Source organism: Oryza brachyantha, chromosome 4 (assembly GCF_000231095.2).
Source record: "Oryza brachyantha chromosome 4, ObraRS2, whole genome shotgun sequence".
In the NCBI taxonomy this organism is placed as follows: domain Eukaryota; kingdom Viridiplantae; phylum Streptophyta; class Magnoliopsida; order Poales; family Poaceae; genus Oryza; species Oryza brachyantha.
Window position 1 is genome coordinate 20,155,819 of NC_023166.2, and position 21,037 is coordinate 20,176,855.

The following is a 21,037-nucleotide window of genomic DNA, read 5'->3' on the forward strand; positions in this document are numbered from 1 at the left end:
GACCAATGTTTCCTGAACCTACTTACCGTCCTGAACTGAATAGTCTACCTGTGTTTGCAGTGCTCGAGCAATGGCGACAGGCTGGTGGTAGGCTGAAACGAGAGACTGCGGCAAAGAACAAAACTGGTATTGAAACTGTAAATATTTACATCATGAAAAGAAGAGTGCAGCATCTAAAGCTATACAGCAGCTGAAGGGGTTCGCATTCATGGCCAGTCGATGGCAGGGAGGCCAGCCGGGAGCTCAGCTGTGGATGACCGTGTCATCGACGGCGGCGGCACGACGGCGGCGCGGCGCGGCCGAGCCAGACCAGAGCCCGGGCGCTCCCCGGCGACGGCGGCGCGGCCGTCAACCTCGCCGTCTCCGAGCGCTGCAGGATCTCCCACATCACCTGCACGTCCTCGTACGCGCACGTCTGGATGTCTTCGTGCAGCTTCACCAGGACGCCGCGTCCATCTGACGAACAACAAAATTCAGGTACCTCCTGCAACGTCAGTGTTTATATACAGCTAACACGTTGGTGATACCAGTAAAGATCACCATAAAAATTAATAAAATGAGAAGGTATAATTCTGGACTTTGAGGTTATAGATGTGCTAATAATCAATCATCCATGCCTAGAATAATTTTGCCAAAGAAAATTGAATATTTATGTGATGCTGCGTCTATAATTCTGTATGATTGAGTGGTTAGCCGACTGCAGAATTGGATCCATGCGGAAAGCAAATCCTAGACCGGATTTGGTGCTCCTGTCGTGTCCTTCACTCGCACGTGCTCCATGCGCGCACATACACACCTGGCATTAATCATCATTGCGGTGCTAAGCTAATCAAGGTAATTAAAGCGGCTCTTAATTAGCTTCATTGATTTTTGACTAGGTGATTTAAGAGGACACAACTACGTATACCTTTAAAACTATTTGTTTTAGAAGGAAGGAGACTGTGTATATATTAATTTTGAAATTTACTTCAATAAATCATATGTTTATTGATATTTTCACATGTATTACAGTAGAAAATAGTGGTCAAAACTATTTTTAAAAAACGGTGTACTTATCGAAAACGACATAATACTTTGATTAATGAACTCATATGTGCATCCACAATGCGACGCGTACCTCGGAATGAGAAATAACTAGTAAACTGTTTTACCTGGTTACGTAGAGTGATATGATAGACTAAACTATGCATGCATGGGTGACGTTGCCCAATTAAAAAGTCCATCAAAGGTTAATCAATCACTATCATCACAGTCTTAATTATTCAATAGAGATCGATCCGTCGACACCATATCATCACAGGTGTATGTAGCAAAAGAGAAGACAAGCATGCACTTGCAACTAATCCACATACCTTAATGAACACACAAATTAACATGGTGATGCAGGCAGTTTGTATACAGTTATGGTTAATCGAGCATGGGCGCCCTTTGTTAATCATGGCCATGGGTCGGAAATCTATGTGCATAAGCATGCCACGTAGACGCTTCTAGAAGGCAAAGTGGTGAGCTGACTGCAGGGCTAGTGTCCGTCCAAACTCCAAGGCCAAGAAAGTGGCAGGGGCGGTTACTTGGTGAGTGTATCATCCTCTCCATGCATACGTACTGCAGGTGTCACTCACACTCTGCCTAGTTTGTCTGGTTTCTCTACCAATGTGTGTAAACAGGAATATTTACACACCTTTTTTTCCGCTTGTTCCTATGTTTATAGGTTAAAATTTGAAATGTTCATCTTAAATTTTTTTTTTGACTCTGGGGTTTCTCACTGAAATATATTTTTTAACATTGTTTTTTCAATCGCTAAGAATACATATGTGTATAAAAGTTACATTCATAAATTATTTCCCGATTTGTAAGCATGAAAAAACCAAACAATCACCCTTAACATTTTGCTGCTCTTTGCACGTGGATCCGTCAGAGAGTAGCAAAAGGTCAAATATCATGTGTAAACATGCAATAGCATAAATGTCTAGGTATAATTTAAGTATGTGCCGTCTCTGTTTTTTATACGACGTTATTTACTTTTAAATTTATATGTGATCACTCATCTTATTCAAATCTTGTATAAGCATGTATAAATATAGGTCACACTCAATTCAGATTCAATGGTTAAACAAGTCACAAAAAATATTTAATAATTTTCTAGTTGTGACAAACTATAATATGAAACGTAATTCCAAAATCAACATAGTCATTGATTAAAAACCAGATATAGTATATAGGTAATGTATATATATACACACGACACTAAAATATCCCAGCACAAGCTAGACACCAAGATATCTGGGGGTGTGCATGCATGCCACAAGGAAATGCCAGTTGCTGTCCATTAGCTAGCTTGTTTGTGTGATGTGTTCAATTCCAGCGCCGCTCATTGAGACAACCGACTCCTCCTACCTTACTTAAAATTTGATAAATGACATCGCCAAATTAGATCCAAAACGTAATTACTAACAGACATTCAAAATCATCGTGTTTTACTAGTAGGTTTTAGAGCTATAATTAATCTCCACACGTAGTGATCGAGACGTGGCCTGATTGCCGAACGACGTATTTATTTGTGAAAAATAAGTTATGAATATAACTTTTATATATTTATTTTTAGTGCTTAGAAAATAAACTTCGATAAAAAAACTTAAAATAATTTTAAATTTAAGATGAAAATTCAAATTTTAGCTTCGTAAGAAAAAAGATAAATGGGAGATAGCACAAACAAGCGATTGTGATGAGTGCACCAGCCGAACGCAGTAGTGTGGGTGTGGAAGTGGAACCCAGCGAGGTGTACGGCACCGGAATGCAGCCACCGAGCCACGTGCCACGAAAACAATCTTGTTCTGTTTTATTTTCTTCCTCGAAGAAAAAATGTGCAGAGTTTTCAGGGCAGAATTGTATATTTTGCACGCGTGCATGCTGATGCTAAGCTTAGGATAAATATTGCATCGCTTGGCCTGTTACTCCTGAGGAAGAAGACGACGACAGCCGCGTAGGCTTACGTGTCCCACGACGTATATGAACTGCTACTATATATCCTGCAAGTTCACTGTTTCCTGGAGAAGAACAGATTTGACTAATTGTCCACTTCCTCAATCCAAATAGAAAACAAAACAGTTTATGGAGATTTGATGAACTTGAACATCCAGTTATCCAGATTCACTCTGCAAAATCGCTTCTTTTTTTTAAAAAAAAAACTGAGGATGTAACTCTGCGATTTCCAAAGTTTGTGTTGAGGACATTCTCAATTCAGACCTCGCATTGCATGCAGGCCAGTTTCAGCATGATGCAGATGCAAAAATAAGAAGATCAAACTATCTCAAAGAATTCAGAGAAGATTCGGCTGCCCAGGAGAAACTTTTCAGAAGAGGAACAAAAAAAGTTTCAGCGATGTTACCGTGTTCTTTCTTGCGACGCAGCCGCGCGGCGAGGACGACCCACGCGCGCTTCACCGGCACGACGACCGCCCTCTGCCACCACTCCATCGCCGGCCGGCTAATCGCCGGCGACTGGCTCCGACCTTGTCTGTCACAAAGCAGAGAGAGAGAGAGAGAGAGAGAGAGGCTGGAGAGCAGAGGCGAGTGATGCAGTGCTTTTCTTTGTTTTAAAGTTTTTTTTATATATATTTGGGGGCATATGAAGTGATGTGATATGATATGATGTGCTGCCACCTAACCGCGTTGGCGACGCTCCACGTTGCCTCGGGGGCAGCGCCAGCAGCCACTGATAGTATTGTGCCTCCTCGTTGCTAACCCCAGCTTAAAAGCTTTTTAGAATTTTGATTAGTGTTTGGTGTTCCAAGATATGGTACCATGCAGGTTGGCATGCAAGCATCATGGTGTGTAGTGTAACTTGGTTTTGTTTTACTATCCAGTTTGTTGTTTTTTTTTACTTCGGAATGATGTGGATTTCAGTTTAGTACTCCATGTCTCCTTCCTTTGCAAATTATCCAATACTAGGGAATGTCGCAACGGTAGGCATTTTTGGGCATATTTGGGTTGGAGGAACTCTAATCCATAAAGATTAAGAAAATGAATGGATACATGCACAAATCGACCAATCGGAATTTTTAAAGAGATTAAGTGGATAAAAGAATTTCTATGTTTTATCTCTACAATTTATAGGAAAATTTTTCTTGGTTTTTCTATATTATATTAGGACAAACGGAATAACCTTCATATAAATTATCCTTATAAATCCAAATAATTTATTTTCATCCAAACCGAATAGTCCCTTGGTTATTAGTTTAGTTGTAAATTGTACCCAGCATTTTAAACATGTGGACATGGGTCTTCCTATTCCAATGCTCCATTGAAACAGAGTAGCGTGTCCTGCAAAATTCGAGTGAATTGTTTGTTTCACATATGTGGTAAATCTTCTGCAATTGGATCATATTAAATGATTCTTTTTAAAAGAAATAAAATTCCCGTGTTTCCCCTTATTCTGTATACTCCCTCGTCCACAATTTGATACAACGTGTCAATTTGGTTTTATTACCGCATTAAATAAGCATCGCATGCCGTGAGCATGCATGCATACAAACTTGATGCATGACATTTATTTTGTTCTCACGTGCATGCAATTTCACCTTGAAATTAGGGGTAGAAGTGATAATTCAATGTGAGATAATCCATACTACAAAATGAGTCTTTGTCCTGATGCAAATCCAAATACATAGAAACTACAAGACAGTCCTTCAGGTAATTTCTCTGCCTCCATTCTGTAACGTTTGGACGCTTTTGCTTCATAATGCATGGACCATTTTGTATCCTTGTGCCATACCATACAAAGCCTGAAAAAGCCTACCATGTCAACTGGAGTACGAGACAACTTCTGGCAATAATGAGAGCCAGGCGACGATGACATCTGTTCTTTCAATCGTGCATATCTGAAACCACAGATTATGGACAATTTCTGAAAGCGAAGCATTGCACGAAGTTCTTTCCTCCGTACTGTGTTCAGAGTTACAAACCATTGTAGAAATGATACCAAATGAACCGCCATAAAAAGAACGAGGGGGAAAGAGGCATTTACAACATACTCTCAGAATGATTATGCTACGCAGCAGACCTGACATACATATAACACAGCCGAAAAAAATCTTGTATATCTTTTCATGTGCGTTTATACACTGTCATATACTTGCACATGCAACTGATCTGTAGGATGCAAGAGCACCCACACAAGGGGAGTGCAGGAGAAAGGTGCAATTTTCTGAAAAATGAAAAAGAAATACAAAAGGTTGGGTTGAGATAAGTACCTCGAGTACTTTCCCTACTTGCCTTTGTGTTTTGAACTAATCATCCAAATTTTTCATGTACTCTTTCGACAGTTTCAAATTCATTATCAGCTCTTGCTCTTTCACCAGTGAGTTCCCAGATTCGATCAATGCATCTACAGTTGTCTGATAAAGAAATAACACCGGGATATTGTACATATTAATGAAGGAAATAACAATTACTGCTTCGGTATTCAGTAGAGTGATGAATAATCAGTATGTAAGCCTGTTGTTGTGACATTTAGCATACTGAAAGAAATCCTATTAGAACCAGTATGTTGCCTGAAAAAATTGAATACCTCTGGAGGAATAAATGTTGGAAGCTTCTCTCCTTTCTTTCGCTTGAGAAGCTTCTCATTTAGCTGTTCATGACCACCAATCTCTTCTACCCACTGCACCCAGGAGATTTTCAGTTTACAGAGAAGTATGCATCTGAAAGACAATACAGCAATCAACTATCCTAATTGGAAATGTATCGGAAATACTACTGCTAAAACTTTTTTGAGAAAAAGATGTCTGCTTGTCAAGTTGTCATGGACACACTGCTGTCGCATACCAGTACATCTTCAATAACTAAACAGAGTAACAGGCATGACATTGTTTCACATACCAAAAATTAGATGAAAAATATTCTCTAAATCAACCGTAAAACTAGAACTATCAACTCTGTCCTAAATCAAAAAAGATACCTTCAAGATTGCCCGATCATATGTCCTGGACCGCAAAGCTCCATAAAAGTCCAGAGCTGCAACCAGCGAGTTGAGTTTTCTCTTGAATAAACTATTAAAATGGATACATTCTATGCTAAACAATAAAAAATAATTTCCACCGGTTCTGCTTGAATCAATGATGTTTATATTACTGTTCTGGTTCTTCTAGTATTTCCTTTTGCCCTACTTAAGTACTTATCATCAAAATATAAAGTTTTTATGACAAGAAACATAGAACCTTGTTTCATATCCTGCAAAATGAAATAACAGTTCTTGTGAAACGGTTTACCTTGGTTTGGAAAAGTGTCTACAATTTTAGATACATCCTCAAAAGACAACCCATCCTTTGTATACATCCGGTGAACAATGTTAATTATATCTTCACGGTCAGGTTGCCTATTAATCACAGACCACATTTCAAGTATCATTATTTGAAGTTTCCATTCCAAATTAAATATGACTAGTGCAAAACAAAAATTTTAGCATGTGCTTTGATGCAACAAAAAAAATTCAGATGCAAGAACAAGCATACCAATAGAACTTTTCCATCCTTCCATCACGAATCAAGGGAGCATATAGTGTTGAAAAATCATTTCCAGTTACTATTATTGGCACTCTGTGTGTTACATCAGATTCTCTCCATTTCTGGCCAATGCTAACCCTGGTCGGATTATCCGCCAAGTTCATTAATGTTCCAGCAACAATTTGGTTGTTTACTGTCATTTGTGTATTGCCTGAAAACAATGGTGATATGTAATAATTAGTACTCTTTCAAAAAGAAATCACTATATGGCCAATGAACGACAAACTCTAAGATTCATCTGTTCCTACAGAATGTACTATTCTTGTGAAGAATACTTGGCAAATAATTCATAAACCAGCTAGATGAAGATACTATTGTAGACAAGCTCTTGAAAAAGAACAATAAGAAAATATCCTAGGGTCACTGTGATCAACACTGCAATACAAACTATGTTTACAGAATGACTTACCGAATCTTCCAACACCAGCATCTAGGTCATTGATCATCAAACAACTCATTTTACCCTATACCATGAAAAAAAATGATGAAAACAGGAATTCATTGAAGTGAAATGAAAAATGAACAAAACTAACAAGCATCATTAACCTGTTAACATTATCGTAATAATACAGTAATGATACAGAAGAGTAGAGCACTACAGAGAAGTGAGCACTTGTATTTCTCATAACAGATAACTAGATAAGCATCAAGTCATTAAGGGACATTTGCATCTATCTTGAGGCATAAAACACACCACATGAATCAAGCATTCCCCAAAAAACTTCACCTCCAACAGATGAACAAACAACACTCAGGTTACAAAAAATTGATATTATTTCATTTCATGCCCAAAACACAGAAAAATGAATTTGAAAAGCACAGCTGAGTAGCTGGAAACACCTGCTTACTTGGTTTTGAATTACTTGAGAGGCTGTCCTGTATCTGTCACGAATAAGCCTCCCAGGTTCTCCTGTAACAAGAGTAGAACACACTTGAGCAACCAATAAACAGTTTATCCATTCCCAAACCATCCAACTGTTCAAAATGTAAATTATCACAACCACAAAAGAGCAAGCAACCACTAATTCCCCTATGGATTTGGAGTTGGTGAACTTTAACAGAAACTGAGTCTTTGATGTCGTATAACTAATCTGAGCAGCTCTTTCCTGGAGAATAGACATGGAATTGTATAAATCTGTACACTAGCACAATTGATCCACCAGAGGGACCAAATTTAGGACATCTGCTGTGACCAACCAAAGGCTTATGCTAATTTACAGAAATGCATATATACAGAACACCATATGTATAGCAATGACAAATGACCAGGAAAAGAATGCTATCGTTTTGTAATTCCACAGAACAAGTTTCTTTTAATAAAAGAAAACAGGACCTGAAAAAGATTTGACAGAGGCTTATATGGTCTTCTCCCAAAGGAAAATCGAGCAGCCCCATAATAGCAAACCTTGAAAAGTATAGGAGAGTACATAAAGCATGCAAACAGTAATCACAAATTCAAGTGTCTTTCACCTGCTTTCTCAGATTCTAATTCTCCAGCAGACATAATAACCGGTTCAACACCCATTGCTCTAAATATAAGTTCAGTCTGGAATGTTTTCCCTTGGCCTTTTCCACCCCAGACTCCTGCATTGTGCAATGTTCGTCAAAATCATTGAAAACGAACTAGAGAATAATAGTAAACTACAACCATGCATTATATTCATATCCCATTCACATTAAGAGAAACAAAACAAGTATAGTACACTACCAAGTATAAGGGGAATCTTGATATTAAGAAGATGTGCAATGTAGTTCTTCACAATATGACATGCTGCAAACATCAAACAGTCCTTTTAGCATGTGCACCTGGAGAAAAAGAATCAGGAAATTTGTCAAGCACATATCATACTACAGCTACAAGAACATATACTATAAAATTCAAGACTAAGGAGGAGTTTAGAGTAATCAGCACTAATGTCACATAAGAAATGTAGATTTTTCACATGCTTCCCACATTCTATGTCATTATTTGATAGTTTTGACTCAAATATATTCAGTCTAGCAACTGTTGGTCTATGATGGTAAACTTATCCAGTAACTGTGAAGCATTTGTATAACTGTTGAGTTTCATATATAAAAAGACTGATGTTCAGTAGTCACTGTTTAAAAAATCGAAGTGAAAGAGGAATTGTTTTCAAACTGCTAAGAGTGAGATACCTAATTATAATAATGTGCTTCCTCCTACATTAAATTGCTCACCAACTTTATCCTGCAACACAATGAATCTGCAGTGTCAAACCATTGTCAATCAAGTACTAAAACAGCATAAAAGTATGGGGATCCATTATAAAGATCAACTGCAGATGAACTAAAATTAACTCACTAGGAAGAGAGGTGCGATGTAATAATCTCCTTGCAGGTACTCAAATGTTCTGGTCGCTTTCTGCCGGTAATCGAACACAATATCCGCTGCAAACAAGTAATTATAAACTTAAGTTACTGTAACACAGGAAATATTGTCCTTTTATTTAACCAAAGTCTTCAGCTCCAGTGGCTACTTAGCTTTAGTGTTGAACTATGCAGAAACATATCATGTTCTGACCAAATAAATCAATAGGAACCAATAATCGACGACATTTTATCGGGTACTAGTACTATTTTGATCGAGGAGAGCAACCAAGTGTTGAAGCGCGTACAGTCTTTGCCGAGGAAATTGCCAACGAAGAGATCGTCGACGATGCCGCTCCGCGCGCCGACGGCGATGTTCATGTTGTCGGCCTCCTTCCCGAGGCGGTAGAGGTAGTCATCGCCCTCGGAGTCCTTCGCCTCCCACGATGACTGCTTCGACAGCCTCCTCTCCTGCCCCGCCTCCTCCTCCTCACCGCCGGCGGTGGGCTGAGGAGACGAAGACGACGACGACGACGACGACGAGCATAGTACGGACGGGAGGCGGCCTCGGTGGGGGGTCCTGAGAATGGAGCCAGCAGTAGAGCGCGTGGAGGGGAAGAGGCGGAGGCGGCGGTGCGCGGCGGAGGAGGCGAGGGAAGTGGCGGCCATGGCGATTGCTGCCGTGTGCGTCAGCGAGCTGCCGGCCGTACGCCGCTGGGGCCTTATCTGCCACGGTCGGGGTCCGGAACGCCTCACATAAAAACGCCCACTTTTTTGGAATTAAATTTCAAAATCTATTTTTTCTCACTACTTTTAAAATAACTAAAAAAATGTCCTGGTACCGAGCAAGTTAATTTTAAGTATATAAATTAAAATAAATTTTAAAAATAAGTTATGTGTGGAATAATAAGTTATGCCGTGAGGTAATGAGGTATAATTCACTTGCTTCACTAGATCAGTGTCACCAACAGGTTCCTTGTGAAATGCATACCACTGCATTTTATAAAAAACTGTAGCCTGTAGGACCATAATATATGTGGTTATGTGATATGTGTCAAATCTACGCAGTTTTTGTGAAACTGGACTCAAAATAGGTGCGGTTTGGTCAAATTATTTTTTATTCCTGAACCGATCGACACTCTGATAACCATGAATTTGTTCCTGATAAATTGTGTTTACCTGTGCTAAGTTTCTATAGAATTTTTCACTGTGATCTTCTGCACAATTCTTGGATTGGTGTGCCTGCTCTGATTCTTCATGTGACGCATTGAAATTTACAAGCAATCGAAGCAACTACAATTCTAAGCCGTCTATGAAATATGGTTGTCTCGCTAACTATGTGCAACTCATGCACACTGGCGTGTACAAGATCAAAGTGTCATCTTGACCGTGCGTTGTCAAAGCCTCGGGATTCGTGCGCGCTCTCCTGTAGGAAGATCGTGTCCCTCCGATGCCTCGCCGCCTCGAGATGACCGACCCGGTCCACCGAGCAGTCCGTCGACCACCGCGGCGTCGGCTCGTCGGCGCACCGGTGCACCGTGACGCGCACCTCCGCCTCGCCGGCCGAGTGGCGACCGGGGGCGACACTCCCGGCGAGCTGCCGCCGAGCGTTGCCGGAGCTCTCGCCGGCGTCCGGCTCGGGCAGCGCGACGAGGGCGTCCTCCCTCGCGACGCGGCGGCGGCACACCGGGCACGTGGAGTGCGCCAGCAGCCAGGCGTCGACGCAGTCCCGGTGGAACGCGTGCTGGCACCGCGGCAGCACGCGGAGCAGCTCGGCGGCGTCGAACGCGGCGAGGCAGACGGCGCACTCGGTGGCGCGGTCCCTCGCCGCGCCGGCGCCGGCGCCCACCATGTCGCCGAACCGGAGCACCGGGAGCGCGCCCACGGCGGAGCGGCTCAGCCCCGAGCGGCACCGGTCGCACGACGAGGAAGGCTGGAACCCGAGGCCCAGCCCGCCGCCGCCGCCGCGCGCGCCCGGGCCGCAGTGCTTGGCGTAGATGAGGAAGAGGAAGAGCGCGAGGAGGATGGCCGTGAGCACGCCCACGATGACAGAGACGTCCACGGCGAGCGGCGGCGGCGGCAGAGGGGGTGGCGCCGGCGGTGGGGAGGACGCCTTCGCCGGGATCATCTCGTTTCGGCAACCATGACACGGGGGCTTGGGAGGTGAGCCGTGCTTTGCTCCGAATCCTCGTTTCTTCTCGGATAGCATGGCTTAAAAATAGAGGGAAGCTATCTTTTGATCACAGCAAGATCTCAGAAAACTGAACGACATGGAAAGTCAATGCTGTATCTGCAACAACCCTGTTCCCACATTTTCCAAATGAATCTTGATTTCTGTATTCTTGGGGAGATATTGGGCACAAGAAGTGAAACATGCTATATGCTACTCCCTCCAGTTTATAAAATATTTGTTGTTGTGGGCAAGGCTTAGGTTAAATTTTTATAACTTTTAACTATGAACTTGCCAAATATTTACTTTAGAAACATGAAGACCATATGTACAAATTAATCTTGAAAAGGACAAGTATTTCCAAACTGGAGATAGTAGTATCTAGCAGCCGTGCTGCTTTCACATACAGAAGTAAATGGCACTAGCCATCAGAAAAGTTATAATCATTCATATACAAATTTGATCCTTTGCTTGTACAGATACGTTAGTGAGTACTGAAAGAAACATTCTAACAAAGGGCCTACATGGAAAACACTAGTGTAAAATGGAACATCATAGTGCTAGGAAGAATAATTCAATATGTCCGATCACTAAAAAATTAATAAGCTTGTATAAGCGATTGATATATAGTATACTGCACTAAGCCACAGCTGCGAAAGCAGGAAGTTATATAGTTTTTTTTTGAGGAAGACATATAATTAGAACAGAAAGAGTAAATTGAGGGGAATTCAGACTTGTATTATATCCAGATCAAAATGGCTACTGTTAGTGTTAATACCAATGAATGATCACCACATGATTACCATGAATGCACTATGACAGGGCATAACATTAAACAATCCATAAATATAAAAATGTTGCAGAGTCAACAGTGTATAAGACTAACCTACAAGGTGAAGAATTAAGTAATAATAGAACAGAATTGAAAAGGCACAACGGAAGGCACGATCGCTGCAGTGTCAATCCATAGAAGAGTTCATGCAGAAAAATTTTGCAACTTCCGCAAGCGCTTCACGGCTGAGGAAGGCTTCTTCAAGACCTTCTTTGCAGATTTTGCTTTTGGCTTAGTCTTCTTCAAAGGTGTGGGTGTTTCTTTTATAGGCCCAGGCTGAACACCCTTTTTAAGTGCACTCCCTCTTGGAGTAGCAGATGGTGGCAGTCTCAAACACTGTGGTGGCAAAGGATTGTGAGGCTTCCAAACTAGATTATTCTTCATTGAGAACCTCACTTTCTTACCACTCTTCTCTCCGTCCTGGGAAATAGCATTACTTTCGCTGCTGCCATCATCTCCATCAGAAGCTGCTAGCCTATCTGCAGATTTTGCTCGCTTCCTTTTCTTTGCGGCTTTGCTACTAACCGGCGAAACACTTGAGTCGCCACCTCCATTGACCATCCCCGCTTCTGCTGCGGCCTTTTCAAATTGCTTCTGGAGATTGGACATCAATGTCTCATCAAATGTAATGGCATCAGTACCATCACCCATCTGTTGATCCTCCTTGGCAGGAGCGTCTGTACTATGTTCCGCAACATCTCCCCCATCAACAACTTCGACCTTCTTCTTTTTCTTCTTCTCTTTCTTCTCCTTCTTGACCTTCTTCCCTTGCTTCGAAGCCTTGGCCTCCTCCTCCTCACTTTCAACCAATGCAGCCTTTTTTGCTTTTTTCTTCTTCTTTTCCACCTTCACCTCATCCAAATCCATGTTCTTGTCCACCCCTGTCACTGCTGGCGCATCAGTATTCTCAAACTCTGGCACAGCAATCTCAACCCCAGAGAGCTCCAATCCTTTCTCGACCTTCACAAACGCATCCCTCAACCCAAACAACACTTTTCGGTTTGCTTGCACAGTCTCTGGCTTCGCCCCAATATCCGAGAACCTCTTGCTGAACCCAAACAACAAACCAATCTTCCCAAGCTTCTCCTCTGCACTCCCCTTCTCCACTCCCTCCCCTTTCTTCGCCATTTCAAGCAATTGCTTGCCGCTCTCCAGGAACCTCTCAAACACACTAGATTTAACCTTAGCCACCATCACCCTATCGGATGACTTCTCCAACACAGTGAAGAAAGGAGATAGCAGTAACTCCATTGTCGGTAAGCTCACCGGGAGCAGCGGCAACAGCTCGTCCAGAAACACATCGGCAACATGGTACCCAAGGCCACGAGGGGAGCCGGCAGCTACGTTGTCCGCCTCTGGAAGGAGTGCCTTTTCTGACAGGATCGATATGACCTGAGTGGTGAGGTCGGGGCCGAAGGAGTTGGCGCCGAGGAGGAGGAAGGCGTGGTGGAGGAACCGGCGGTTGAGGAGGTAGAACTTGTCGAGGCGGTGGGTGTCGATGTGGGCCCACTCGCGGCGGAGCGTGGCGAGGTAGGCGGCGAAGAAGGCGGCGGCGGAGGCCGGCGAGGGGCCGGAGGAGACGCCGGCGGCGAGGCGGGTGGCGAGGGAGGACTGGTAGAGCGGCTTGTCGGAGTGCCAGAAGCAGAAGAAGAGGCCCTTCCAGAGCTTGAGGAGGTCGGAGGCGGAGAGCTGCGCCGCGGAGGCCGGGAGGAACGTGTAGAGGAGGTGCCGCACCGCGCGCTCCCGGGCCGAGCCGTTGCATGAGGCCAGGCGCCGCGCGATGGCCGCGGCCTCGGCGGACGCGTCGGCGGCGGCGGCCATGGAGACTGGGGCGGAGAGATGGGGGGAGACGAAACCCTAGCTGTTTGATTCGATTCGTAGAGGGGATTCGTTTGAAATGACTTTGCTCGATTTTTTTTTTAATTTCTCGTCGCGACGCGTGATTTGTGAGCGCTCGGTGCGCCTGGATTCCCTAGTAGTTCATAGGCCTTATGGGCCGTGGATTGGCCTAGTACACTGTGTGGCGGGCCCAAATTTTCGGCCCACGTATCTATCACCCCAAGTGGGCCTCACGGGATGGGCCGTACGATGGGCCCGTGCATCTTTTCCGGGCGCCGCCCGCACGCCATGCTCGCCGTCGCGAGGAAACGCCGGCGGCGCCTTCGCCGCTCCCCCCGTTGTACGGACGCGGGCACCGCGACGCCGCAGGGCCTCTCTCTCCCCCCTGCTGCAAAGTGCAAGCGGCCATCGCACTGGACGAATTCCTCGCGGTGATCCACCACCAATTAACAAATGCGCTTTGCCGTCGCTGTCATCCGTGATCCTCTGGGCGAGCTTAGGCTTAGCGAGTGGCCGGCAGTGGCGGCAGCTCCGCGCCAGCCAGCTCGATCGGACCGGACAGGACGCGCGTGGCGCCTCGGAGAAACCGATAACTATGCCGCCCTCTGGCATTGGAAGCCTCCCCCGATCTCCTTGGCGTTGCAGCTGCTGGTACGGCCGCGGCTGCGCAGAGGGCGAGGCGGCGAGGGAGGACGGCGGCGTCGGCGTCTCGTCCGGTGATCGTCGCCGGCCGTGCGATCAACCGGCTGCGTGTAGTAGGTACAAGATGGCTACTTTTCTTTGAACTGAGTAGATGGTTCATGTCATCATGCGGTTCTTTATCATGCTATTTATTCGATTACTGCACTCAATTACCTCATGCTTGAGTGAAGTGAATTGTGACAAGTAATTAATCGATAAGTGGTTGCTGTCGATTTTCATTTATTTTCGTAAATTTCTTGCCAATTAGCATGTCGTTTAGAACACGTACAGTTCACCTGTGCTTTGCTTGTGTACAAACAACTAGTAGTAAGTAATTGGCAAAACAACTTTCTGAACAAGTTTCACCTGAAAATGTTTGTTTGTTAAATTCAAAACAAAAAAGTTAGTTCGATGACTGGGTTGGATGAATATGCAGAAATAGACGGCATCAATGGCAAACCCAAATGCCAGTGCGGTCTTCCTGGCCTTCATCGTCATTCTCATCGTGGTCATCTTAATCCTGCTTGGTTTCTGCTGGAAGTTCCTCAGGCCAGATATCATGAGGAGATTGATGAGACCAAAGAAAGCTCCTTCAGGTGAAACTAGTTACTTATCATTCTCATCACGCCTGCTGATCAACAAAAAAAAAACTAAACTGCTCCATCATAATTTTTGTATGAAACTCCGGTGTTTATTTCTGTCTGTGTAACAGAGGTACCTGAGTATTTCAGCGGCAACATGAGCGGCAACCTGCGGACAATCACTTACTTTGATTATGCAACACTCAAGAAGGCCACAAGGGATTTCCATAAGAAGAATCAGCTCGGGAGAGGAGGCTTTGGGCCTGTTTATCTGGTACATTTTTTCCCTGCCAAGAACACCATAAGACAGCACTGAACCTGTATCAGTACAACCTGACATTTTCTGATTGTATGGTGCTTGTTGCAATGCTGCTTGCTGTTCATCATCAGGGGAAGCTTGACGATGGCAGGAAGGTTGCTGTGAAGCAGCTGAGCGTCGGCAAGTCAGGTCAGGGCGAGTCCGAGTTCTTCGTCGAGGTGAACATGATAACCAGCATCCAGCACAAGAACCTTGTTCGCCTTGTGGGCTGCTGCTCGGAGGGGCAGCAACGGCTGCTTGTCTACGAGTACATGAAGAACAAAAGTTTGGACAAGATACTGTTTGGTAAGCATTTCTAAAATTGCCAATACAACTAAAAGTTTGTCACTTGATGCACATTTTCATTTAAGTTTTAACTACGTTTGTGATGCATGTCCATTTAAGTTTTAACTAACTTTGCAGGTGTTGATGGTGCCCCGTTTCTGAACTGGAAGACACGGCACCAGATCATCATCGGCATTGCTCGAGGCCTGCAGTACCTGCACGAGGAGTCCAATCTGAGGATTGTTCATCGTGACATCAAGGCGAGCAACATCCTCCTGGACGACAAGTTCCAGCCCAAGATCAGTGACTTCGGATTGGCCAGGTTCTTCCCCGAGGATCAGACATACCTTAGCACTGCATTTGCCGGCACACTGTAAGTCACAAGTACTGAAAATATCAGCTCGCTTAGAACTGTAGCTAGCCTTAAAAGCCTGAAACATGCCGAGGCCGTAATTGTTTTTAGAGTAAATTTCAGAGAACTCATGTTTTATGGTCAGCGTTCTGAAAAACCACAGGACCTGTCACATAAGCATAGGTTTTGTAGAATCTTTGTGCCATCATACCCAGGGGTATGCCACATATGTCATAATACATGTGATTAGATTTTTCTACAACTTTGACCATAAAGAATAGGATTTTCTGAAGAACTCTGTGATCCATGAATTTTCAGGGGCTACACTGCGCCTGAATACGCCATCAGAGGGGAGCTCACGGTGAAAGCAGACACATACAGCTTCGGCGTGCTCGTGCTCGAGATCGTCAGCAGCAGGAAGAACACGGATCTCTCTCTCCCAAACGAAATGCAGTACCTGCCTGAACATGTCCGTATGCATATTTCTGAACCCAACTAACTCACATCACTTCACTGTCACAAAAAATGGAAATCTCTTTTTTTTTAATATCTGAAGAATTCGTGAACTTTGTCAGGCATGGAGGCTGTACGAGCAATCCAAGATACTCGAGCTGGTCGACACGAAGCTGCAGGCCGACGGGGTCGACGAGAAGGAGGTGGCGCGGGTGTGCCAGATCGCGCTGCTCTGCGTGCAGCCATTCCCGAACATGCGGCCGGCGATGTCGGAGGTGGTGCTGATGCTCACCATGAAGGCCACCGATCAGTCCATCCCTGCGCCGGTGAGGCCGGCGTTCCTGGACAGGAACAGCCTCACGGACAAGAACAACGGCGGCGGCGGCGGCGGCGGCGGCGGGTCCGAGACGGCGGCCGAGATGAGGTCGACGTCGTACTGGCTCGGCACGCCGTCGCCCATGGTCGACCGGCCGTACGACATGAGCTGTGGCATATAATGATCGCGCATTCGCACACCGGCGTTCTGGTGGTTGCCGTACAGGCAAGATCGAGCATTGAAGTCGCCATTGTGACGATGAAATGGTAAGAACTGTTTCGTACTAGAGCGAAATACTACCATTTTGCTGGCAATCTAACACAAATACTATATTTATGGTGCTTTTTTTTGTGTGTGCACAACATCAGTTTTGTACAGATTCACTTACTAGTAGTTTACTTAATTAGTACCAAATAAGAAGAGAGGTTGGTATAAACTACACACTTCTCCACTGAAGATTAAAGAAAAAGCCGGGAGAGACAAATTTTCACTGCTCATTCAGTAATTTGCACTCTTAATGACTATGAACTGATAGTAAAATGTGTGGTGTTCTTTTTTTCCATATTTCTCAATGCTTCGGGTTTTCCGTATGTACTTTCTTATACTCTTGTAGATATTAACATTTTGGATAGTCAAACAACAGAAAACTGTGTCATCCGTGCATTTTTGGATACTATTATTGTAAAAGATTTGTGCTACCATGAACATCATGTGAAGAGCAAAAGGTTAATACCTGGTGATGATCACATATACTAGTACTAATATCTTTTTTAGTTTTGGCATAGCACTTGGGGTCAATAGGAGCAGAGAAAGCTCCAAAATGATGGTTGGCATTTCCGATAATTTGAGTGTGCTACAAGGAAGGTGCACGGTCAATAGTACTAGTAGCTTGCACACCGGGAACATTGATGCATTCAACAACCATAAAAAATGATCTTTAAATCACGGTCAAAAATCATTCTCCCACTGATTGCTGCCTCTATTTTGGCCGGCCTTCTTCAGGTCACCTACACACTGCCCAAATTAACTCACCCTAAGATTCACCCCTAGACCGACAGTGCCTGTCTACTCTCAGGGCATTCATAACCCATAACACTAGATGTAGTTTCTATAAACTCCACATCATTAAGAAACTAGTACTAAACATTACTCTTCCAATGCAAATACCACTATTCCATACTTCAATTTAATTCTACTTATCTCACATGATATCTTAAATAAATGTTACGTAGAAACCATGTCTTATTCATTCTCTTTCCTCATTTATTCACTTGTCACATCATCTTTCATCTTAGGTCGCAACTTAATTAATGTTATGGACATCATTTTAGTCATTGCGTTGGGAATACCCTTAGTCGGTTAAGGTGTAAAAAATCTTAGTGCAAAATTATGTTATCTCAACTTACAAAAATTATATATTAAAAATATGATATCTTGAGATACTTTTCAAACATGTTTAAAAAACTCCTAGTCTTAAGTTCATACAGTATAGAGAAGTTTGCCAATTTTTAAAAAACTGTTCCTTAACATGTTTTTCACTTCAACGGTGATTTTACCCTGTTTTTTCAACATTATGTATTAGTTAATATTTCTTCTTATTTTTTTAACTGAATCTTGTGTTTGCCACCACTATGGACTTGACGGTGTCAAAGGCATGTAGTATGTCCTTGCAAATTCGACCCTAATTTTCTAAGGGCACTCTTATTTTACGCATGCTTTGACATCAAACGTTTTGACCTGAAATTTGGTGCATTTTTTTCACACGAATTTTCAAAGCAGGAGCAAGCACAAGATTACCCATTTTTAACGGCGTATCAGTGAATTGATGATCGAAGCACCCAGAATTCCCCGTTACTAAGAGAGATGAAGGACAAAAATAATTTGTCCGATCATGAATTTGGTTTCCTCCTTAACATTCTAGATTTTTTTTCTTGGTATTCTCTGTTTTTTCTTCAATCACTTGCTCATGGTAAATGGATTTGCTTCACAATTTCATCTTCTTTTTGGATCACATAATTCTTAAAACATGCTCCCTCCATTCTAAAATAAATTCGTCTTTTAAGTTCAAAATTTCTCTATTTTTTGTATGTTGGATTGAGAGTGTAGCAATTTATGAGATAGATCGATCAGTTCGAAACACAACGGCGCAATGTAGCAGGGGAAAATAGAAGAGCATCGACCGTACCGATGGTTCCGAATTTACCTTTACAGGAGAATCAAACAGCATTTATGGGCGTAGGCGGTAATCAATACTGTAACGCTCCAGGTCTCTTGAACAACGTTTGAATTTGAGCTCCGCTTCAGTGCTTCGAGAGCGCTGCCGATCTTTTCGCTTATATTTATATTTATGATTATCCGTTAAAATTAAAAATTTTAATCTTAAATTTAGTTAATTTTGAGGAGATTTCACTGAAAATTATTTTTCACTATTAGTTTTTATATCGCTAACAATACATATATAAATTTTATATTTATAAATTATTTTTCGTTTGTAGATAAACAAGCAATCACCCTATGGTTATTTTTACTGCAAGGTGGGATGATCCATCGAACTATTTTTATTAGATCATTTAACGTCCTAGGTTATTTTTTATTTTGTCTGAATATTTCACTTTACGCCCGAACACCATTCTCCCCCTTTCCTTTTACCGAAACATTTTTATTTTCTGATAAGTTGTATTTTAAGTTGTTCTCCTAATTTTGTGAACCATGGATGACACATTATCAAAGTTTGAATATACTTTCGATTGTTTTCAGAAAAAAACATTTTAATTTTTTATGATTATTTAAACTTTGAAATTCAGTGTTTAATTCAGCCTAAAGTGTTTCCAACCTATGTAAACATGATAATTTTTTTTAAAAAAAAGATTTAGGAGTAAGTCGTAGTATATCTACCATCATTCTGTTCAATTTTGGTGCAAATATTACAAAGGGAGAAGAAAATAGAAATGTCATTAGTGATAAACTGAATTGTTTCGATAAGCTAGGGTGTAAAATGAGCGAAAAAGTGATTTAGGAGGATAAGTGCTTTGTCAATATAGTTTGAGACAGTACATTGAATTTTTCTTCTCTACTATAGTGATACTATAGTGAAGGTTAAAAATGGACGAAAAATAGGTTGGTTTCCTAAAATTTCGAGGGTCACTAGTTAAACCAGACCAAACTACAAGTAATATACAAAGTAAATTTGGATTTCCGAACAATTTTGGTGGAGAACCCCTACAGCTGGGCTGTTAGAAAGACACAAGCCACGTTCGCAGGCATGACTAAGTTAACTTATCTCTCTCGTTTTTCGTCTACGCGCTTCCCAAAATGCTAAACGGTGTATTTTTTATAAAAAAATTGTAGGAAATTTGTTTTAAAAAATCAAATTAATATATTTTTATTTTTTTAATAATTAATAATTAATTAATCATGTACTAATCTATTAGTTCGTTTTCCGTGCTGGTAAGTTAAACTTACCCCCCTCTTTTGCCGAACGGGCCCACAATGGATGAAACAAATCTTTGTAAACACAATTTGTTGCTAGTACATGATGCAAAGCCCCACGGTCCCAAACCCCATTGAAGACACGGCTGGAGATTGATCGATGGGGGCAGCCGGGCAGCAACGGCAAATGGCAGCAGTTGCAGGCTGCACCGGCAATTCTAGCGTATTGACTCGCCAGTGGCCACCCAGCCGCCCGGCCTCACCGAAAGCATCCTCTTCTCCTTTCCTTTCCTTCATCTCCTCTATCACGCGGTCACGCCAGCCACAACAGTTTTGCTTCAATGAAAACCGTCTGCTCCCGGTTGTAAAATCTGATCAGATTTTGTCAAAAACTTAAAATTTATTTAAAAAATTTCTTCAACCTGTTCAGGGAAACCAGTGTGGTTAAGTCGGTCAAAGAGGTTTTGTTTTCACAAAAACCAACCGGTTTTCATCGGTTTTGTAAACCCTACCTAAGCAAGCAGCCGGGGGTAAAAAAATTCTCAGGCAGAATGCAGCGTAAAGTTTCCATTTTTACATGATGGTGTCCTCTGTAAAGCCTCTCCCCACCCCCTCTGCTTGCTTGCTTGCTGCTGCACCCGTCCACCTACAATCTGATGAAATGCGTGTAGTGTGTGTAGTATGTATGTTGCTCAGATTTTCAGATATAAGCTGGGACAGAAACGCAGGCGTGTGCCCCAGTTACACAGCAAATGATGCTAATACTGCTGCATCTGCTTGGTTAATAGCTTATGGGAGCCAAGATTTGGGGATCGATACTGTTCGTGCCCAAGTAGGAGAACTGTCCATGTCGTCGAGATTCCTGAGCTGTTTGTCACTGGCTCACGGCACTTGCTTATTACCTTGGCTCACCT

General features: G+C 42.8%; 5 protein-coding genes and 1 long non-coding RNA gene across 7 annotated transcripts; 2 read left to right on the plus strand and 4 right to left on the minus strand.

Annotated features, from left to right (window-relative positions):
- Window positions 1-36: 36 nt before the first annotated feature.
- Window positions 37-1,684, plus strand: LOC121054279. The gene is made up of 4 exons (XR_005811689.1): window positions 37-126; window positions 217-477; window positions 704-834; window positions 1,387-1,684. It is a non-coding gene; the product is annotated as an uncharacterized LOC121054279 (long non-coding RNA).
- On the minus strand, window positions 109-3,514 carry LOC102717430. Its single transcript, XM_015836117.2, has 2 exons — window positions 3,386-3,514; window positions 109-456 (listed from the first exon to the last, which is right to left on the minus strand). Exons 1-2 carry the CDS (start codon window positions 3,471-3,473, stop codon window positions 263-265), a joined length of 282 nt encoding a protein of 93 aa, XP_015691603.2. The 5' UTR covers window positions 3,474-3,514; the 3' UTR covers window positions 109-262.
- Window positions 3,515-4,472: 958 nt separating this feature from the next.
- LOC102718542 (ribulose bisphosphate carboxylase/oxygenase activase, chloroplastic) lies at window positions 4,473-9,605 on the minus strand. Of its 2 annotated transcripts, XM_015836188.2 has the most exons (13): window positions 9,196-9,605; window positions 8,883-8,968; window positions 8,759-8,768; window positions 8,268-8,330; window positions 8,030-8,143; window positions 7,408-7,469; window positions 6,969-7,023; window positions 6,509-6,710; window positions 6,266-6,372; window positions 5,956-6,011; window positions 5,566-5,658; window positions 5,249-5,392; window positions 4,473-4,876 (listed from the first exon to the last, which is right to left on the minus strand). In XM_015836188.2, the coding sequence occupies exons 1-12, from the start codon at window positions 9,554-9,556 to the stop codon at window positions 5,285-5,287; spliced, it is 1,317 nt and encodes a 438-aa protein (XP_015691674.1). In that variant the 5' UTR covers window positions 9,557-9,605; the 3' UTR covers window positions 4,473-4,876; window positions 5,249-5,284. The 2 variants fall into 2 exon arrangements, with proteins under 2 accessions (XP_015691674.1, XP_006652948.1); XM_006652885.3 differs by lacking the exon at window positions 4,473-4,876 and having other exon boundaries at window positions 4,907-5,392.
- A 660-nt stretch (window positions 9,606-10,265) lies between these two features.
- LOC121054212 (RING-H2 finger protein ATL43-like) lies at window positions 10,266-11,015 on the minus strand. Its single transcript, XM_040523260.1, has one exon. The coding sequence runs from the start codon at window positions 11,013-11,015 to the stop codon at window positions 10,266-10,268; it is 750 nt and encodes a 249-aa protein (XP_040379194.1).
- Window positions 11,016-11,801: 786 nt separating this feature from the next.
- On the minus strand, window positions 11,802-13,791 carry LOC102717706 (ribosomal RNA processing protein 1 homolog). The gene has a single exon (XM_006653777.3). The coding sequence runs from the start codon at window positions 13,708-13,710 to the stop codon at window positions 12,034-12,036; it is 1,677 nt and encodes a 558-aa protein (XP_006653840.3). The 5' UTR covers window positions 13,711-13,791; the 3' UTR covers window positions 11,802-12,033.
- A 1,069-nt stretch (window positions 13,792-14,860) lies between these two features.
- Window positions 14,861-17,350, plus strand: LOC102718826 (cold-responsive protein kinase 1-like). The gene is made up of 6 exons (XM_040523654.1): window positions 14,861-15,005; window positions 15,122-15,264; window positions 15,381-15,594; window positions 15,712-15,946; window positions 16,244-16,394; window positions 16,501-17,350. The coding sequence occupies exons 1-6, from the start codon at window positions 14,861-14,863 to the stop codon at window positions 16,873-16,875; spliced, it is 1,263 nt and encodes a 420-aa protein (XP_040379588.1). The 3' UTR covers window positions 16,876-17,350.
- Window positions 17,351-21,037: the final 3,687 nt, after the last annotated feature.